This window comes from Petromyzon marinus, chromosome 48 (assembly GCF_048934315.1).
Source record: "Petromyzon marinus isolate PM22_M1 ecotype Great Lakes invasive population chromosome 48, UKy_Petmar_22M1.pri1.0, whole genome shotgun sequence".
Classification (NCBI taxonomy): domain Eukaryota; kingdom Metazoa; phylum Chordata; class Hyperoartia; order Petromyzontiformes; family Petromyzontidae; genus Petromyzon; species Petromyzon marinus.
Genome location: NC_133714.1, coordinates 10,274,389 through 10,294,975, shown reverse-complemented (window position 1 = coordinate 10,294,975; position 20,587 = coordinate 10,274,389). Strand labels below are relative to the sequence as shown.

The 20,587-nt window shown below is 49.6% G+C and overlaps 1 protein-coding gene across 7 annotated transcripts in view; it reads left to right on the top strand.

Moving 5' to 3' along the window:
• Positions 1-17,132, top strand: part of LOC116952791 (contactin-2-like) — a 353,699-nt gene extending 336,567 nt beyond the window's left edge. For 5 of the 7 annotated variants that reach the window (XM_032972435.2, XM_076074531.1, XM_032972436.2 and 2 more), the window contains exons 19-26: positions 598-838; positions 1,750-1,886; positions 2,395-2,476; positions 3,007-3,108; positions 5,892-5,998; positions 6,764-6,926; positions 7,633-7,686; positions 15,818-17,132. In XM_032972435.2, the coding sequence (XP_032828326.2) occupies positions 598-838; positions 1,750-1,886; positions 2,395-2,476; positions 3,007-3,108; positions 5,892-5,998; positions 6,764-6,926; positions 7,633-7,686; positions 15,818-15,924 (993 nt within the window). In that variant the 3' untranslated portion in view covers positions 15,925-17,132. Of the gene's footprint in view, positions 1-597; positions 839-1,749; positions 1,887-2,394; positions 2,477-3,006; positions 3,109-5,891; positions 5,999-6,763; positions 6,927-7,632; positions 14,685-15,817 lie in introns of those variants that run through there. The other 2 variants (XM_076074532.1, XM_076074533.1) reach the window with 2 other exon arrangements.
• The last annotated feature ends 3,455 nt before the right edge of the window (positions 17,133-20,587 follow it).

Here is a 20,587-nt window from a genome sequence, read left to right as displayed (position 1 = left end):
AAGCGTGGACATTATGAGGCACAAGCATCCATTTGCGGTGTTGTGATGCGGTGCGTGTGCCAGGGACAGCACGTGACTGATCGTGCGTACCGGGGCTGTGACGTGGCTCAGGCGCGTTTTGCGTGTGGGAACGATGCCATCAATTTCCCCGTAAACCGGTGACGCCGTTTTGTTGCCGTGTTCCGAGCTGGAAAACCGGAGGCTGCTCTTGGTGGTTACCACGGTCCAACCAAGCGAAACCCCGCTGCAGCACAAGTCTCTCTTGCAAGGGGGGAAATGCGGAAGGAAAAATACCAAAACGTGCGGCGATGATTTTGTAGGATTTTATATTTTATTTACACATTCCATCAGCCACAGTGCCTTCTGCGGAGCGCATCATTTCAGCAGCTTTAGGGTTCAATACAAGCTGGTCTCTGGACCGGTTTTGCCATGCAGTGTCTCATCGGCAGAGTCAAGCTTGAAACAACGCTGGCGAACTTCCCAACGCGATAGCCGGAGACTCGCACGAGTCGGTAGCGCTGTGTAGTACCGGCGCCGCCGTAGCGTGGGGCCGCCCTCCCGTTGACCATGCCCCCCCCCCCCGCCATGCTCCCACAGTCGGTGGAGCAGGAGTACCGCTTTGGCGATCGGTTCACCTACAACATCAGGTTCCGGCCGCTCAACAGCGCGGACAAGGTGTGGACCACGGTGGTGATCGGCGACGCCGACGCGTCGCGCTTCGTCTACAAGAACGCGAGCCTGGAGCCGTACGTGCCCTTCGAGGTCCAGATGCAGGCGAGCAACGTCCACGGAGGGGGCCCCTACAGCCAGGTGGTCGTGGTGCACTCCGCCGAGGACGGTGAGCCGGCACGCCGCTTTCGCGTTCACAAACTTTTCGCAGACCGCAGGGGGGAATCTAGCGAAGCTCTCGTTCGCAGGTGTCCAGTAGGGGCTGGGCCAGAAAGTCGCAGCGACACTTATCGAGGGGGATTCGTGGTGGGTGCCCGACAGGCCGCCCTGGTTAATACTGCCTGCGCCGGTGCATTAGCCTTTAAATACCCGGAGCCGTCCGGCTCACGGTGGACGTTAAAGGTCCCGCCGTGTAGTCTGAAACGAGTCGCCCGTCGCGTGCCGGCGTCTTGGTCCGGCGGCCCCAACTGCCCAGCCCCTGCACGGAGAGCCCCGGCGGGAGACGCCGATGGGAACGTGAGTGTGGCCGGGAAACCCCAGGCTCGTTTTGCTTTCCCGGTAACCGCATGGACAAATAAAACTGGTCGAATCTGTTACTGCTTTGGAAGCGCATTCATAGATGTGAACAGCAATAAGCACTATCATAGATGTCTACAGCAATAAACATGTTAACCTTTTAACTGAGCAACGAAAGCAGCTGCCACGGTGGCATAGCCACCTGCAGCACCGCTGAACTCGCAATCCAGAGGTCGCCGTTTCGACTCCATCTCCCGGCGCAGAAGTGCAAGCAATGGGGGGCGAATTTCTTAAACCTCCCCCAGCCTCTACCCAGCGAGCAGTCCAGCAGTGTCGATGGTGGGTTTACCAGTCTACGATGGCAGGTTGCATTTGGTGGGATACAATGTGGGCTCGCTCACTTCCAAGACGTCTGGTCATTGTGCAAGGGAGAGCCAAATACCCAAGGGTTCTCACTCTAGTGGAGGCCCCTCCACCAGCGGTGGTGTGAGCAGGCACTTACACGGCTGCACCTTTGCGCGGGTGGAGGCGTCCCCACGTTAACGACGATGCCGCTGTTCACAGAGCCGGACGTGGCTCCGCGCAGGGCAAGGGCCTTCCCCATCGCTCGCACGGCGTGCGCCGTCAATTACACGGAATTCAAAGTCACCTGGGAGCCCATTCTGCCCAACGCCACCAGCCGGCGAATCGTGGGATACGAGGTAAGGTAAACGCTCGGCTCACCGGAATTCAGATTTCGCATTTAGTTTGGACGGATGCTGGCTCAATAATAAAAAAACCTCTTCAACACATCCTCTCCCGCGTCACGTAGGCCGTGTGCCTGAAGGGCACGTTCATGGTCGCGCTACGCAGATTCGACACGTGGACAATGACAGGGAAGAACAAAATATTCTAAATGTGCAAAGAAGCAGGAAGCGGTGCATGCTGGGAATAACACTGAGAGACAGACGCAGGCCAGACACTTCGTATTGACTCGAGTGGGGTGACTATGGAGGTGACTACGGTTTATTTGAAACTATTTATATTCTATCGGTAAAATCTCTCCAATGAGGTCCACTCGGAGCGTGCACACAGCGGCATCCTCGTTTGTACCGCGCCACGTCCGGCTCAACAGTCCCCACACTCAACGACCACCGAGGCTCTACGAGTCTGAGACTCAGCGGGAGGTTTCTACCCCTGTGGCTGTGTGCGACGCTCTCTGGTGGGCAGATACGCTACTGGAAATCCACGGATAACCAAGCGGCAGCAGAGAGAGTTCAGACCGAGTTCACCAACAGTGTCATCATCAGAGGTGAGCGGGGCGATTCAGGCTCATCGCCAACACACTGTAACCCACCAGATATGCGCAGCTCTGCTACTTACGCCTGCTTAGATTCGCAGGTCTGATGGGCTAGGGTGCATTCCGATCGGTTTCGCGGTCCCATAAAACCACTTCTCATTTGTAGCCGGATTCTCGCCATTAATTTAGCTCTGTGGGTTCACTACCACTTCAGAAGAAATCCCGCTGCTGCTGTGCGGCAGCAGCTTTGGCTCGATCCAACCCGGGGCCTCTGGTCCCCCATGCTTCCCGCTCCGAGAGTCGCTCTGATCCGGCGATGCCACCGGCCCTCCAGCGTTCCACGCGACGGAGCTGGTCCACCCGCCTCCTCCCCCTCTCCGCTCCCGCTCCAGCGCCAGGCGATCCGACCCACCGACCCAACGCTCGCTGTGACCCCTCCTCCAACTTGAGACGTGTTGGTGGGGGAGGTGGGGGGCGGGGCGATGAAAGAGCGCGACAACTGAACGCGTGGGACTCGAGGCGCGTGGCTCCGTGTGTCGCAGGCCTGGTGCAGAAGACGCTGTATCACGTGGAGGTGCGCGGCTACAACACGGGCGGCGTGGGGCCCCCGAGCCCCGTCGCGAGCGTCCACACGAATAAGAACGGTAAAGAGCCCCAGCCACCACGTGCACACTCCGGGCCCAGCGTTACTCGCCCCGCGACGTGGTGCTTAGCACGCACGCGCACAGCGGTGTAACCGCCAGTTTGGAACAAACATCGGAATGCTGAAAAATTACCTGCCAACGACACCATTGGGATCACGCATCGGCACAGCAGCAACATCGCTCTCAACTGTAAAAAAAACTTGGCAGGACCCTCTTGAGCGAAGAGCCCTTGAGACTCGATAAGGCCCTCCTGGGTGCACGAGCATAGTAGTACTGGTCATGAAATAAGGGCTGAATTCACATCTTGGACAAATCGCCAAAACTCTTCACCTTGGTGCGATAATCCATACTGTTGGTAGTTGCCAAAAGTCACACCAAAGTTACATTTACTAAGACACGATGTGGCCTTCATTTGGTCAGTATTGGAATAAAATTAAGCCTTTTATCAATCAACTGCAAGATGAAGGCATCACCTTGACCATACTTCACCAGGCTGGCGAGTGCCGGATTGGTAAAAGGAATGCCCGGAACTTGTTCAGATATTCACTCACCGCTAAAGTTCGCCATGACCGGGTATTGAGCACAGCTCACGGTGTTCATAGCACAGTGCGTGAACCACTGCATCACCACTCCCCTCCGATGGAAACACTGGGATCACATTTGGGATGGAGCTCCTGGCACAAACCTGACTGTGGCAAATCTCTCCGCTTGTCCATGACAGCCTCTCGCCTCCCACTGAGGACAATCGGTCACCGGACTCTTGAGATGTCGCGCTAGGCGAAGCCCAATTCTAAGGTTCACGTTGTTGAGTGTTGCTTTGTGGAAACTTCCAAGTGTATTGTTATACAATACAGTGAGGGAAAAAAAGTACTTGATCCCCTGCTGATTTTGTACGTTTGCCCACTGACAAAGAAATGATCAGTCTATAATTTTAATGGTAGGTTTATTTGAACAGTGAGAGACAGAATAACAGCAACAAAATCCAGAAAAACGCATGTCAAAAATGTTATAAATTGATTTGCATTTTACTGAGGGAAATAAGTATTTGACCCCTCTGCAAAACATGACTTAGTACTTGGTGGCAAAACCCTTGTTGGCAATCACAGAGGTCAGACGTTTCTTGTAGTTGGCCACCAGGTTTGCACACATCTTAGGAGGGATTTTGTCCCACTCCTCTTTGCAGATCTTCTCCAAGTCATTAAGGTTTCGAGGCTGACGTTTGGCAACTCGAAACTTCAGCTCCCTCCACAGATTTTCTATGTGATTAAGGTCTGGAGACTGGCTAGGCCACTCCAGGACCTTCATGTGCTTCTTCTTGAGCCACTCCTTTGTTGCCTTGGCCGTGTGTTTTGGGTCATTGTCATGCTGGAATACCCATCCACGACCCATTTTCAATGCCCTGGCTAAGGTAAGGAGGTTCTCACCCAAGATTTGACGGTACATGGCCCCGTCCATCGTCCCTTTGATGCGGTGAAGTTGTCCTGTCCCCTTAGCAGAAAAACACCCCCAAAGCATAATGGTTTCACCTCCATGTTTGACGGTGGGAATGGTGTTCTTGGGGTCATAGGCAGCATTCCTCCTCCTCCAAACACGGCGAGTTGAGTTAATGCCAAAGAGCTCCATTTTGGTCTCATCTGACCACAACACTTTCACCCAGTTGTCCTCTGAATCATTCAGATGTTCATTGGCAAACTTCAGACGGGCATGTATATCTGCTTTCTTGAGCAGGGGGACCTTTGCGGGCGCTGCAGGATTTCAGTCCTTCACGGCGTAGTGTGTTACCAATTGTTTTCTTGGTGACTATGGTCCCAGCTGCCTTGAGATCATTGACAAGATCTTCCCGTGTTGTTCTGGGCTGATTCCTCTCCGTTCTCATGATCATTGCAACTCCACGAGGTGAGATCTGGCATGGAGCCCCAGGCCGAGGGAGATTGACAGTTCTTTTGTGTTTCTTCCATTTGCGAATAATCGCACCAACTGTTGTCACCTTCTCATCAAGCTGCTTAGCAATGGTCTTGTAGCCCATTCCAGCCTTGTGTAGGTCTACAATCTTGTCCCTGACATCCTTGGAGAGCTCTTTGGTCTTGGCCATGGTGGAGAGTTTGGAATCTGATTGATTGATTGCTTCTGTGGACAGGTGTCTTTTATACAGGTAACAAACTGAGATTAGGAGCACTCCCTTTAAGAGTGTGCTGCTAATCTCAGCTTGTTACCTGTTTAAAAGACACTGGTGGCCAACTACAAGAAACGTCTGACCTCTGTGATTGCCAACAAGAGTTTTGCCACCAAGTACTAAGTCATGTTTTGCAGAGGGGTCAAAGACTTATTTCCCTCATTAAAATGCAAATCAATTTATAACATTTTTGACATGCGTTCTGGATTTTGTTGTTGTTGTTATTCTGTCTCTCACTGTTCAAATAAACCTACCATTAAAATTATAGACTGATCATTTCTTTGTCAGTGGACAAACGTACAAAATCAGCAGGGGATCAAATACTTGTTGCCCTCACCGTAGATGTGGGATGCGACCACTAATGACTGTACTTATAATGCTCTGCTCCAGTTTGGGACGATAGATTGGAAGTGAAATCCCCGTTGGGTGTCATGTTTTGTGAGAAACAATGAGTCCTTTTCCTCTCCAGAATTGAGTCCCCACCACAGGAATATGTCAGTCCCACCACTGCATGAATTCCTTCGCATGTTGAAGCGTGAAGGCGGCTTTCACCGCAGCGAGACAGAGTGGGGCCTTGACCAATCACGTCTCGTTGTTTTTTTGTCCGCAGCTTCAAGCCAGATCCCTGAGGTCAGATACACGTTGAAGGATGACATCGTGACCATTGTCTGGAACCCGATCCACCCTCTAGACGAGTCAGCGGTCATCAAGTACCAGGCACGTCCCACGCACACACATAACACCTTGAGAGTATTCATAGTGGGGTCATGGAGCGGACATCAGTCTGTATTAGATATTCTGTTTGTCCATGCATTGATGACGGCCATCCAAGGAGCTTGTGACCGAAATACTAATGACTCAACACGAGTCACTGGGACAACACGAGTCTCTGGGACAACACGAGTCACTAGGACAACACGAGTCACTGGGACAACACGAGTCACTAGGACAACACGAGTCACTGGCTCCACGTTTTTGTGGCAACAAAATCCATCTCGGGTTTTTCTAGTCTCAGGTGGTAATGCATGGGACTGGATTCATATTAGAGACAGAAATGCGTTGCTTCAGCGTCATTGGCACATTCATTCTCACACAGAGACTCATAGGCAGACCCGTATACTGACACAGCTACCCATAGACTCACATAGCCATAGACTTGCTTACATAGAGGCCCATAGAATTTTTTATCATCAGAGCTTGCTCCACCATACGGGCGCAACGCAGCTTCGCTGGAGAAATGCTTTGCTGGAGTCCAGCACTGGTGCATCATCAACATCATCAACATCATTAACATCATCAACATAATCAATAACATCAACATCCTCAACATCATCATCTCATGATCAACATCATCAACATCATCATCATTAACATAATCATTACCATCATCAACATCATCAATAACATCAACATCATCATCCTATGATCAACATCATCATCATCATTAACATTGCCGCGCGCGTTTCTCCCCGTTGGCTGCAGGTGCGGTACCACCTCAAGGATCGCCCCAAGGGCAAGGTGTACAAGGTGAACACCACCGAGACGATGCTGAAAGTGCGGCTGTTCGCGAAGGACGACTACCTGGTGTCGGTGCAGGCTCTCAGCGCCTCCGGGGAGGGACCCTGCACCGAGCTTCACATCCACCGTAAGAGGCTCCGTTCGGGCCGCCCCCTCCGCCCGGCCAGCTTGTTCGCACGCGGCGCCCGTACTGCTTGACAAAGACGAAGGTCCGCTGCTGCAGCCCCCCGATAGATCGTCGGCGCAGTTGCCGTTAGCGGGCACCTGTGAAGGCCGGTACGGCACGCGAGGGGATGCGTGGCGAGTACCGCGTCGGGCCGCCTCTGCCTCCCAGGACTCGTTCAGATAATTGTCACGGTGGCCATGAGCGGAAATCGAACCCGGGTCGCCGTGTTTGTAGCTCGGTGCGTTAACCGCTACACGTGACCACTGCCAGCAAAGTGTCGCCTTTCAGAAAGGCCAGTCATTGTCTACTGCGTCGAGCCGTAAACTCTGAGATGGCCACCCACGGTACATACAATACACGCGCAAAGTTTTAGCGTGAACTAATGGGTCTTGTTTGCGCTACATGAAACACGAACTGCACCATTCAGATTTTGACCAACTACACCGCCGGTCAATTTACCCTGAACGATTTGTGTGGGGAGAGAGGCCAGCTGCCTTTCTGGTCTGGGCCAGATCAGATCCAAGGCTCGTCTTAGTCTGCTCTGCAGCTCGCATGCGGCGTTCCGTGCTTTTGTGAGTCTCCTTCCTCTGTGCTCCGGTTGCTTTGACGCTGCAGCTGTTGTACCTCCGCTACTGTGCCCTGTCGCTGTGATGTACCGTACTCTCAGAACCAGACAACAACCTTGCGGACGAGGAGGCAGTGGCTACGGGTCAGATGGAAGGTCAGTCCAAGTCAAGTGGGCCGACACTTTGAGAGGAGCTCTGTATACTTTGTTAATGCCCATTCTAATGTCTCTACCTCTGGGCCAACATACACTATAAATCTGGTCCAATCACACCAAACAATTTGTGATCTTTTTAGTTGTTTATTGACATTATCATGGGACCTCCTTTGCCAGTGCTCTGGTCTAACACCGTGTTGAGACGATGCTCAAAAGAAAGCTGTCTCTGGTGTGGACCAATCAGTTTCAAAGGCAATGCATATACTATCAGAGTATTTTTTCTTTTTGCATTCTGACCACAAGTATTGTGGTTAATGCAGACATGATTCCTTGTAAAAGGTTTAAGTTTGATGTTATAACATCTTAACACCTGTTTGTTGCCAGAAAAAAGGGGAAAACCTATTCTCTTATTGACGTAAATTTTAAGTTGTTTTTATTTACAGTTGCGTTTTTAATAAACTACAACGATGCCATCCATCAGAGGAGCAATACGAGATATGAGTTGCATTGCATGACACATACTTTCTTAGTTTAATCCAAGGCAGAATTTCAGCGTGAGAGTTACACAGTATGATCACAACTATAGCTTGTAAACTCTGCAGAAAACTCAGCCACAGCTCCCATAGCGATCGCCTCTCCTGCATCACGGCCCCCGCAGTAGCTTGGAGACAATCGGTAGTTGAGCCACTGATGCGCCATCGATTGGGTCATGCTCGGGCAATATGGGAGAAATCTGAACGCTAATGGGGTCGATTGATCTGCCTTGTAGGTACTGCTAATGGGACAGGAGCGGTACCTCCAGGAAGGTTGGCTCTGTGCCCCCGTAAAGTTGCATCACAGGATCATGACAAGATGGTCATGGCTTAGGGAGGACATTATCCAGCAGTGGACTGATAATGGGTGATGGTGATAATGAAACAAAACAAATCTACAATAATTTAGAAATTGCACTGTTATTATTTATTTATGAATGTGAAAACACCTTATTTATTTCATGTTTTTAATTTATACATAGCTTATGTTATTAATGCCACAGATCTCTCAGTGTCCCGACTTAATTGGGTCTTGGTCAAGTTGGAGAAATCAAATCCACACCCCCGATTAGCACGGTTAGCTACGTATGGTGCTTACAAATGCTATTCTATTTTATGAATCTAATTTTATATAAAAATGTCGAGCACAGACGATAATATTAAATGGTAAACATCTCAAATGTACATTTCATATTCACATCAATTCTGTTAACAGTGCCAGACCTGAAAATACAAAACCTATAAGTGTTAATTCTAGAAATCACGCTTTAAAATGTGAACCATGGAAATAAATGTGAAATCTGAAATTGTATCTAAAATACTCATGCCTTATTAATAGGCCATACTTTCCCAACATGTATACAGAGCCCTCTCAAAAAAAATACCACTTATCATATTGTGAAACTAACATACCTTGGGAAAATCCATCCACTAACATTTGCAACCAGGGATGTTAATGGCTTGCCTCATAGACCATCCATCTTCACAATTAACTCACTTCCCAGTTGAATGACGACTAACATCCCACGCAGCTGGTGTCGAGATAGCCTGGAAGTCGACGTCCCGAACGACGACGCCATCGTTTCGATTCCCGCAGTGACCTCTGTGGGGGAAATTGCCAAACGCAAGGACATTTAAGAGCACGTCACGTCTTCTTTTCAGATTAAATATATATTTTACTCTCACCAAAATTACAAAATCTGAATTACAAAACCTCTCCTGTTGTGCCTGGCCTAATGAGCCCATCACCTCGGCGGAGCTTCTTGCCCTGTGCTGGGGACCGGCAGCGCTCCCGCGTGCTCCTCTTCACCGACTGCTCGCTGCCCGACGTTGCCGCCCCCACCCTCGACGCGTGCGCCCAGCAGGGCAGCAGGGCTGTGACGATGCGTCGATTCACCGCTCAATCTTGAGTCTCCAAACTGTTGTGCCTTAGAACCGAACGTGGTTGATTCGTACACGTTGAGGCCGCCTATAATTTTTCACCGCGGATTTTTTTTTCTTAAATCAAACCTTGACCGTGGATGGCGACGATTCATGGAATCTGTTGTCATCGAAGCGTCATTACACGCCTAGAGAACAACCCCAAAACTCGTCGACAACTCGACACCGCTGTCGGCACCATCTGCATCCCTCTCCTCACCGCGTAATGCATCTCCCAGCCGCCGAGGGCTCAAAGTGTGGAACTTGAGTGCAATGCATGGCGTGTTCACCCTCCCTGCTCTTTGTGCACGTATCCATCGCCCATCTCAGCTGCCCCTGCATGTTGCCCACCCCGGGTGCTCGCTCGCTCGCTCGCTCTTTCACGCTACAACAGAGATGATTACACAATATTGTGCCTCTCATTAAAATGTTTTCTCCATGTGCAATACGTTGCATGGTTCATTTAACACTCGATAAACAATATTCGGTTATTACTGAATCACTATGACCGTGCCCAATTCTCGTCAGACATCAGAAGCTAAGCGGGATACAAGCTGGATCTTGTTTGGATGGGTGACCGCCTCGCTCGTGAAGGGCGGCAGAGAGCAGTACAGCAGCAGTATCAATTGTACTGTAGCGTTTGTGCTGCCACGCCTATGCCCCCTTGATATCGCTGTCCCGCTCTGACCAGCGTGGTGAAGTATGGTCAAATGAGACCCATTTGTCCACACACCGTGAGGAGGCCCTCATCCAGCAGTAGATTGTCAGAACTGTGCATGTTCAAAAAATAATTGCAATGGATTGGCTGCTCACCACTCTCTTGCTCCCATAGACGAATTCTAAGCAACATGCGCCTTGTGTCTGATTGGTTTAGACAATGTGTGACTGCAGCAGCAGTCGCCGTTGTTATTCTGTTGAGTCTGATGGGCAACTCCAAAAAGCAATCTCCGCCTCCTCTTTGAGCTCATTGGCAATGAATGTAAGCACAGGTTTACAAACACATCCCAGACGCTGGCCTATGTTTGCTGCACAGTGGCTTGTTAAACATTTTATCCACGCCACAAAATACGTCCATTCTGCTTGCTCCGTGCATTTTCATGCCTTGAATGGGTTCCATGGATGATCCCCGTCACGTGAACCGAATACAATTTGCGTTGTGTGTCTTTGAGAATGTACGTGTGGTGCCGCGACCGTGGAGCAACTCTGCAAACGCCGCGATTCCCTCCCGGCCCCCACCCTGAGCACACGCAGCACTCGCACCCACGTAGTGTCCTAGCGTGGGGTTGCCTGGCACATCGGGTTTTAATCCGAAGGGCCCCTAGAGGGAGAGTCCCACGGTTTCCCGGTGCCAGGAGATTGGCCGATCCCCCACAGGACAGGGGACATTGCGGTGCCCCCTAAATTGGCTTCAAATTGTTGTGGGCGCAGAAGGGAAAAGTTCACTGGGCCAACCGCAATAAGTTATTCACGACATTGGGGGAGAGGCTGAGGGTGGAATATTAGGCAAGAAGAGCAGAGCAGTAGACTAGAACTACTGGGCACGGGAGAACAATGGGTGAGCAGCAGCACACTCCGTGACACTCCACGTAGGGGGCGCAGGTAAGCGCGCGATTGGCTGCGCGGTGTGACGTCACCCTGGGCCTTTGAAGTTTAGAGAATAAAAAAGGGGGGCCCCGGATGGTCTTCGGTCTCTTGCCTTCAACCTCCGGGCCGTCGAAAACACACACCCCCAGTCGCCCTGCCTCTTCAAGCCGCTCACAGCAGCCATGCAATGCCAGCGAGTTGTGCTTCGAGGCACGTGGTAGGACGTTTGTGTAACTGGGTTCATAGGCAGAGTTAGGCTCGGCTCTTCTCGCGAAATATTCCCCCTCCGGGTAGGGTGTATTTGCGCCATTAATAAACTTCAGTTCAGAGAGAGAAAAAAAGACCGTTTCTTTTGATTAGCGCCGGCCTTTGTGTAAAGCACGCGCCGGCAGGGGCGCGCGCGTGCACGCCACCTCGTTCGTTTTTCGTGGTGGTGGGCGTGGACGTGTCGGAGATGACCCCGGGCGGTGGTGAGCCAGCCAAGTAGCGATGTCACTCAGAGAGGGCGCTGGCGCTGGCGCAGGGGGGGGGGGTGGCTGATCACCCGATCGGCGGGGGCCCGGCGAGAGGCGGCCGACTAGGAGGAGGAGGGGGGAGTGGAGGAGGTGGACGTCGCGCCCCGCCCACTCGCGGGGAGCGGGAAGGCGGGCGTCAGCCCCCCGCATTCGCTCGTATGTCCGTCCCTATATCTGTTCTGGTGGCGGCATGATTGCAGAAGTGAATCAACATGATGGGCTTAGCTCGTCGATTTATTTTTTGCAGCCAATGTAATGATTCACAATGGGTTTTTGGGTAAGGCCACGTCCTATAATGATCAAAATTATTTGTAGATCACCACCATCCGACAGCCAAACGAGTCGTCAAGTGTTCAGGCATTTGACGCGCTGATTATTCTTGTGTCAGCTCATCCAGTGAGTTGAAGAACAATCCTCACGGCCAGATGTATCAGTTGAGACGAATAGTTGTGAGGATTGTAGGTCCCTTCCATTCATAGCATGTCTGTCCCCGCTAATTGCACATTCGCATACATACGCACGTGTAGATGCGTACGTCAGATGGATCGGAGGCTGATTGGTTGGCTCTGTGGGTGGGGAGCGCATCATGGTCAGGACGCTGTGACAGAATCCCCACACTCGACCCGTCAACTATGAGTGGCTGCTGTTCGTGGAGCAGACTTTGCTGTCCACCCATTCCATTGGCCCAGGAGAGTAATCTGACCAGCTCATTAATAGCAACAAAAAAACAAATCAAAGTAGGGAAGGAACTTTATTTAGTTGGAAAATCCACCGGTCATAACTCGAAGCTTGGGATGGAATCTTGCGCTCCCGTTCATGACTTGGCATACAAAGTTGAACACCGTTATAGTGCAAATGTGATAGCCTTCTTTTACCCAGGCGATGAAATTCCGTCAGCCCATTGACACACAATTATTATTTTATAAAGCGAAAAGGAAACCACTGTACATTAAAAAAAAACTACACTCAGCAGTATCGAATCGAAATCAAATCGAGACAGTAAAAAACACACGCAAAGTTGACAACGACTGCGACATTCGCACGGAAAATGAAATGGAGAACAAACTACGATCAAAGCCAATAATGTCACTCACGGTGTAGGTAACATCCAGTCAAACTACAGAACAATGAACAAGGCTAGGTTTTCCAGCTGGACTTAAAAGCCCCGAATTCCACATTGTTGGTGCATCGCCTCTCTTGCCAGGGTCACTCTGACGCCGGTGTTGGATTTGCGGCAGCGACAGCGTTCGTTTGTTTAACTCGGCTAAAAGATCATCACCATGAGATCACACGTGGTTAAATGAAGTGCTTTGAATTGATTGGTTGCAAATGTGTTTAAGTCGTGCAGCTGCTCAGATGTGCAGCAAATGTAATTGAAATGAACTTCATTGGCAGTGGATTTCCATGGCCAAAATACCCTGGGCTCTTTGCTACAACGTGTGATCGATACTTGCAGGCTGGAGTGTGATTCTGCTGCTGTCAGGTTCCTCTGTGGAATGACTCCCATGAGTCCGATTTAAATGTCTAAGCTCCTTTTAATCAACCTGCATTCAAACTATTGTAAACGCATCGGTAGCTTGAAGCATTTGTAAGATGTGTGGCGGCGTCTGGAACACACGCCATAGCCAGGTGCTCACTTGATAGGCACGGTGACGTTTTGTGCAGCCAATAAACACACCTTCAGAATGTGGAATTATAATAATAGGGTTTTTCCCCTTTTTTCTGGCAACAAAACTGAAACCTTTTTACGAGGATTCATGTCTGCATTAACCACAATACCTGCAGTCAAAATGCAAACAAAAACACACTATGATAATATATGCATTGTCCTTGAAACTGAGTTTAAACAAACTGAGTTGAAACTGAGTTGAAACTGAGTTGAAACTGAGTTGAAACTGAGTTTAAACTGAGTTTAAACTGAGTTTCAAGGACAATGCATATATTATCACAGTATGTTTTTGTTGCATTTTGACTGCAGGTATTGTGGTTAATGCAGACACGAATCCTTGTAAAAAGGTTTCAGTTTTGTTGCCAGAAAAAGGGGAAAAACCCTATTATTATATTTTGGTACTGGCAAAGGAGGTCTAATGATGTAAATGTGGCATTGCTTTGCGAGGCCCCTTTACACACTTCGACGGGGCTATTTTGGCCAATTCAACAGCTATAAAAAATACACGAGGTTCAATACGAAATGGTTATCGAGGATGTGTGCACAAAACGCTGTCTTCAACTGCAAAGCGCAACAGGAATCTGGCCGTGATGTTTTGCAAGTCGAGACGACGTCTCGTTCTTGCGGATACGTGGCACACATCAGTTCGCGGTGACTGCAATACCTAAAGAGCTAAGATGGCGCCACTATTAGTTAGGGGGTTTGGGGGGTCTCGTGTGGTGTTGTGTTCACCCCGCCCGGTTGAACACAACACGGGTCCACCCATCCTCCATGGCGACGCGCTTAGGCCGTCTATGAATTTGTCCAGATTTAATCGACTTAACTTTGACATTAACGAAAAATGATGTATTCACCAGAATCGATTCAAGCAGGCCTGGCCCTGCTTATGAGGCATTGTATGTATAGGGTGCCGCGATGGCGGGATGTTAACCACCTCGCCTGATGTACAGGAGGTCGTGGGTTCGATGCTCCCCCTGACATCTGTATATTTGGAGTTTGCATGTTCTCCCCGTGGTCCTGTAGTTTTTTTCTCTGGGTCCTCCACATTAAGCACCACGCGTTTTACAGTTTTTGGCCGCTATAAATGTCCACGCGATAAGCCACTTCGTTAATCTATCGTTTGTGGCCAGGTCGCTTCTAAAAAAGAAAAGAGCTATATAGCTGGTAACATACAAATAGCAGATCGAAACGGGTGCAGAGTTTGCTTGTATTGAATAAATGCTGATGAAATTGTGCACTCCCACAAGACCGTGTCGCTGATGGGTTGTGTAATAAATACTCTTATGTTTACGTGAACCGACAGAGGTATCAAGGAGACAATGTCTTCTTATATAGTATTTTACATTCTCCAAAATTACTCGAAGGATTGTTTGAGCTGATTGTTTTACGATCGATCGGGCGGGCAGGCGGGCTCCTTTAAAATTGGCGGCTGCCCAAGAATTGTTTTTCCTCCCTGAGAGGGAGAAGTGTCAGAGCCGGGCCCCCGGGGCTCCCCGTCCCCTTCTGGGAGAGTCCAGGTGGAGACAGTTCCAGCTGTGAGCAGTAACTGATCTAGCGCTAGTGTGAGTTTCTTGTTGCCATCGATTTTGTTCCTTCAACTATGGGCCGCGTCTGTTCATCTTTGACCTCAATTACGTTGGGAACGATTAATAGACGTCGCTGCAGTAATGGTGCATTAGTTGGGCTTATTATTATAATTGGGCTGGAGCTGTGGTGCACAGAGGTGCATGGGATGCGCTGTGATGAACACAGTGACCCGAGTTCAACTCCTGGCCACGGCTAACAACAGTGAACTCTGAACTGGTTCTGAGCCACCTCCTTCAGTTTCAAACACACACACACACACACGTGTGTTGTTTAGAGTGCTCTTTGTTGCTGACCGCTTAACGTGTTGGGCCTTGTGCTCCACGAGGTGGTTGAATTTTAAAAAAAACGGCCACGGAAATGGTTAGACGTCGTTCTGGGGTGTTGTAGAAGTGGCTTCATCCTCGCACGCAGCAGGGACACAACAGCACGCACACTCGACTCTGTCTGGGACCGTCTACTCGCCACGCTAGACGCCCGGTTCCACCACGGGCCGTTGCCTGGATTCAAGGCCAGGATTCTCAGCGGCACCAATCCAGCACTGAGCTCTACGCAACCCAGCAATCTCAACATTGGTATTTATGAGTGGAGTAATTTCACCGACGTATATTTGGGACTCGGCTGATCGGAACCAATGTAAGGCAAAGAGGTAAGCTGGGTTTTTTTTTGCCTCTGCATGTGGACATTTGAATAGCGAGCATAGATAATGCGTTCATCGTAAAGGGCGAGACCACGTTGAATGTAACGTATGCATAGCGGTGACTACCGTCGTGGAAAATGTGCCCTGACCTGGCTAATTGTGCCATTGCATGGTTCTACCTTTTCAGGGAGTGGGATCGGGGGAGGGGCGAGCGATGGACGCGCCGTCTGGACTACGCTGTGGCTGTGCGGCCTGATGCAGGTGCTGTGCACCTGGAGCGGAGGAGGCCTCTAAGCAGCTCCACCCAGGAGGCCGCGGCACACAAAAGGAGCCACATCCACCAGCACCCCCCTATCACAACGTCCACCGCGCTCAATGGACTCTTAACCCACATTAAAAGCACTCATTGCCATAGGCGGTTCTAAATGAAGTATACAGTGTGTACGATTCATTGATAATTGTGTAATGTTTTGAGTTTGCTGATATTTTGTATATTAGTCCCATTTCAAATGTTTAATTTGCCAGTGCCGCCGAAGATGGCAAAACTTAGTTGTGCTTTTTGAAAAGGTCTGTGCCACAGGCGATGATATTTGGATGTGAAATCTACCGGGAGGGCATCGCGTGTGGTGAACCCACTTTGGCCAGTGGAGTCAATCCGACTGGAGCGGTTCGAACTTGCACGTCGACTCGCGGACATTAAAGGCCACTGGGGGTTTACAAGCGCTTGCATCGGCGTGACATCGGAGTGAGCGCACCAAGTCAGCTGGCTGGGTCGGCGTAGGGTTTCGGTGCTCGCCGCCCGCAGGGTGACGATGGGGACGCAGTGCACGCTGGGTGACGATGGGGACGCAGTGCACGCTGGGTGACGATGAGGACGCAGTGCACGCTGGGTGACGATGAGGACGCAGTGCACGCTGGGTGACGATGGGGACGCAGTGCACGCTGGGTGACGATGAGGACGCAGTGCACGCTGGGTGACGATGGGGACGCAGTGCACGCTGGGTGACGATGGGGACGCAGTGCTCGCTGGGTGACGCCGCGGGGGACTTTTGTGACGCCTGGGACGTCACTTGAAGTGCAGGTGAATGTGTTCTAAGTGAGATAGCGCATGTTTTAAGTTTCAATTATATCCAAGAATTATAATATACATAACTTAACCTTTTTGTATCTCCACATGACATTTGTTTAGCCGATTGGACCGTCGGTCTTCTAGACATGAAACAGCATGGTTTGAACATATACACGACCAGCCTGGACGAGTGGGCTCTTGGTGGAGCATCACATTGGCAGCTCTGGGTTGCGATATCCCTGTCTCGGTGTTCATCTGGGCAACCCACAACCTGGTCGTGTACGCCTCCTCCCCGGAACGGTCACGTTCAGTTTTGAAGCTGGCTGCTCCAATTGGAGTCGCTCGCTTTCGGGGCTAACGAGTGCAAACCTGCCCCGCTATTGAACCCATAGCTCGGTCGTCATTGCCAATGCTCTCCCTAGGGGGGGGGGGGGGGGGGCTAAGGGGGAGGGGGCTGTCCTGCTCCGAGAGTGTCTCTCTCTCTGCAGGCTGAGGCCGTCTGCTCGTGGAGGGCGGCGGAGGCCACCACAGTTGACAACTCGCGGGGAGGCCAAGAGGCTGCCCGGTGCTAGCGGGACACCGCTGGCTCACACGGCCTCGTTTACACGTCAGTGCCATTTGCTTGGTGGCGAAGTCTGCAAGCAAGAAAGAGGGCCATTGTGACGACAACACTTTGGACGCATTGCATCACACGGATAATCCAGCGCCGTGCGAGTATTGGGACCTTTTACATTCTCCCAGGTCTTTGCGTGTTAAGGTTGCCTACCACCGTATTCAAGGGCAATGGCCATGCCGCTATACATTGTCCTCACTTCTGCCGGGTAATGCAGCTGTAGGGCGGATACCCTGCCTTCACGGATCCCCTATAACAGTGTCAACGTGTAGCTTTAGAACGTGCCCTTTGTGGTTGGCCTCTGGGTGGCCACTGCATTCAATGAATAATTATTTGACATTGAAATGAAAGCGTCACGTTGGTGGCAATGTTGATATTTGCTCCGTCCTTTGTGCCACTGCTTCGGTGTCATTCATTGCCGCTCTTCGCCTTCGCACCGTCTCGCTCGCCCCCTTCGCTACCTTTTCCCCTCCAGTGAAGAAGTGCTGCCCTCTAGTGCACACTTTGGCTTCCGTCACCTGAAATTGCGGTTGAGCACCGTGTCCTGAATTCACGAAGACTTTGATACTCGCAGTGCCATCTCTGCTAGCCTCGTGCACCCAACACGAGTCCGTATACGGAGCCCCAAACATTCCATTGGGGCTCCCATAACACTGTGTAACACGATGTTTGTTCCTGGGTAGTAAGTGTTATTTTTCAATTGCTTATGCCTCAAAAGTACAGAAAATGGTTATTATTCCCTACAAACTTTTATTTTGTGACCAGGACTTTACGTGAAGGAATCACACAAATGCACACCACGTTTTCTCATTGAAAAGAGGTACATTTAAAAATATCACTCCTGGTTACAAAAGCAAAGTTTGTGGAGAATAATAGCCATTTGCTGTACTTTTGAGGCATAAGCAATTGGAAAATAACACTACCCAGGAACAAAAAAACAATTTGTTACACATCGTTATCCTCAATTCTGCCACCTCTCATTGTCTTCGCGTCTCTGTTGCTCCGTGTCTGTTTCACTTTGTTGCTGCCTCCATGTCTCTCTCAACATCTCCTTCTCCACGAGTCTGCCTCTCTGTTTCAAAACGTCTGTCTGTTTATGTGTCTCTCCACGTGCCTCTCGTGTTTGTCTCCAGTCTCTCGATGTGAACGGTCCTCTTACCCCAACCCCAGTCTGCATATGGCCCCTCCTAGTGGCGAGGTGGCTCTTACCGCTGAATTTGTTTTTGCATGGTTTCATCCTCATGAGTTATTCAGCCCCGAGGAACTTCAAACAAAAGTCATTGCGTGTAGTTGAGCAGAGCGGTGCTTACATAGACGCCGGCTTCACACGAATCAATATCCATTACCGAACTTGGCGTTGGTCACGTGTAAATAGATTTTTTTTAAGATTAAAGGTTTTAACAAAAGGGTACGCTACTTAGCTGGTACTGCTTATCTACAACAAACAAACTTTTAATTGATGTACAAAACAATTTGATAATACTGTACTTAGCCAATGTGTACATTTCTGGGTGTTGCATGACATGTTTGTAAACTGGAACGTACACGTGGCATGTGCCATAGCTGGGTGTCATGATGCTTCCCATGCACCGAGACGCGTCCATTCTCAAGGCCTCACAGCACGTGCATTGAATCGTGCAATCGATGTGTGTTGGTGCATTCGAATACTCAATGCAAATCGTACCTGCATCCCACGCACATTTGAGTACAAGGGCGCCAAGCGAACTTGGACGAACGAGACGGGGGAAACGTAATCTGAATACAAAAAAAATCGAGAGGAGAAAATAATAGATTATTTCAATAAATAGTGGCCCTGAATTGTGACGGCTCATGGGTTCAAGGGGGGAGGGCTCGCATCGCTGCAGCCGCTGGTGTCTAGATGGGCGGTACTCATTGGTGGCAGGCGAAGGAATCAGCTAAACTGCACGCATATGTTGTACAAATGCTGGGTGTGTATTACTGTGGTTGGGGTATTGTCGGTTGATGATAATTATTTTACTTGAAAAAGTGTGATATCACGAAAGGTTATTTTACCTTGTTGCTCGGCATAGGTTTCTCATTTAACATCTATTAATCAATGCTCATTCATGCTGGCTAATGTGGAGTGCAGTGTGCATAATAAACAAGCATGTTTATTTTTTTCTTCTAATGGATTTTTATGTGCCTACTTTTTTTTAATACCACAGGAGGTGAACGTTGTTTGAACGTTGTAGAAGGGTCATGAGCTGCCTTTGCGGTGCAACATCTCTCCTGGGATACAGGAGGAGGTCGTGGGTTCGATCCCAACCCTGACGCCTGTTTACAGTATTTGGAGTTTGTATGTTCTCCCCGTTACAGCGTGGATTTTTCTCAGGATCCTCTGGTTTTTCCCTCCACATTTAGAGACATGCGTTTAGAGTGTTTGGCTGATATAAATTTCCACATACACCGCTTCGTTGAGCGCTCATTTGTGGCCAGGTTGCTTCTGAAAAAATAGATATATAGCTCAATGGGCCTTACCTGCTAAAATAAAACATAGTTTTAAAATAATTTAGTTTTTCAGAGGTAAACCCCCGCAATGGGATAGCTCTGTAGAAGGCAGTTCCTTTCATTTTATATAATGCTCGCCAAGTTGTGTAGATATCCAGCACAGTGCGTTGCAGAATACATTGTTTAACAAATGTATTATTATTTTTGTTCCTGGGTACTAAGTGTCATTTCCTAATTGCTTATGCCTGAAAAGTACAGCAAATGGCTATTATTCCACAGAAACTTTGGTTTTGTGACCAGGACAGTGATATTTTGAAATGTACCTATTTTCAATGAGAAAACGTGGTGTGCCTTCGTGTCATTCCTTCACATACAGTACTGGCCACAAAAGCAAAGTTTGTGGGGAATAATAACCATTTTCTATACTTTTTAGGCATAAGCAGTTAAAAAATAACAATTACTACCCGGGGACAAAATCGTGTTACATAGTGTTACACAGTGTTACAGTGTAACATAGTGTTATAGGAGGAATCCACTTCCGGAACGGATCCCAAAATCTGCAGCGCAAAATTTCAGATTTTAAGGTTCACCACCCCCAGCGGACGACGAAAGGAGCCGCGAATTATAGGATGCATGGATTATTGCAGTTCTGCTGTAAATCGTTAGAGGGGAAAATGAAAAAAAAGTCAAAGAATGCGTCATGCGAATGATGAAATGTCATGGGAAGCAATGGAAATATGAGCACAAACGGGCATAGAAAATGGGACATGGAGCTGAAATGTTCCCAGAAATAGACCGTAGAGATT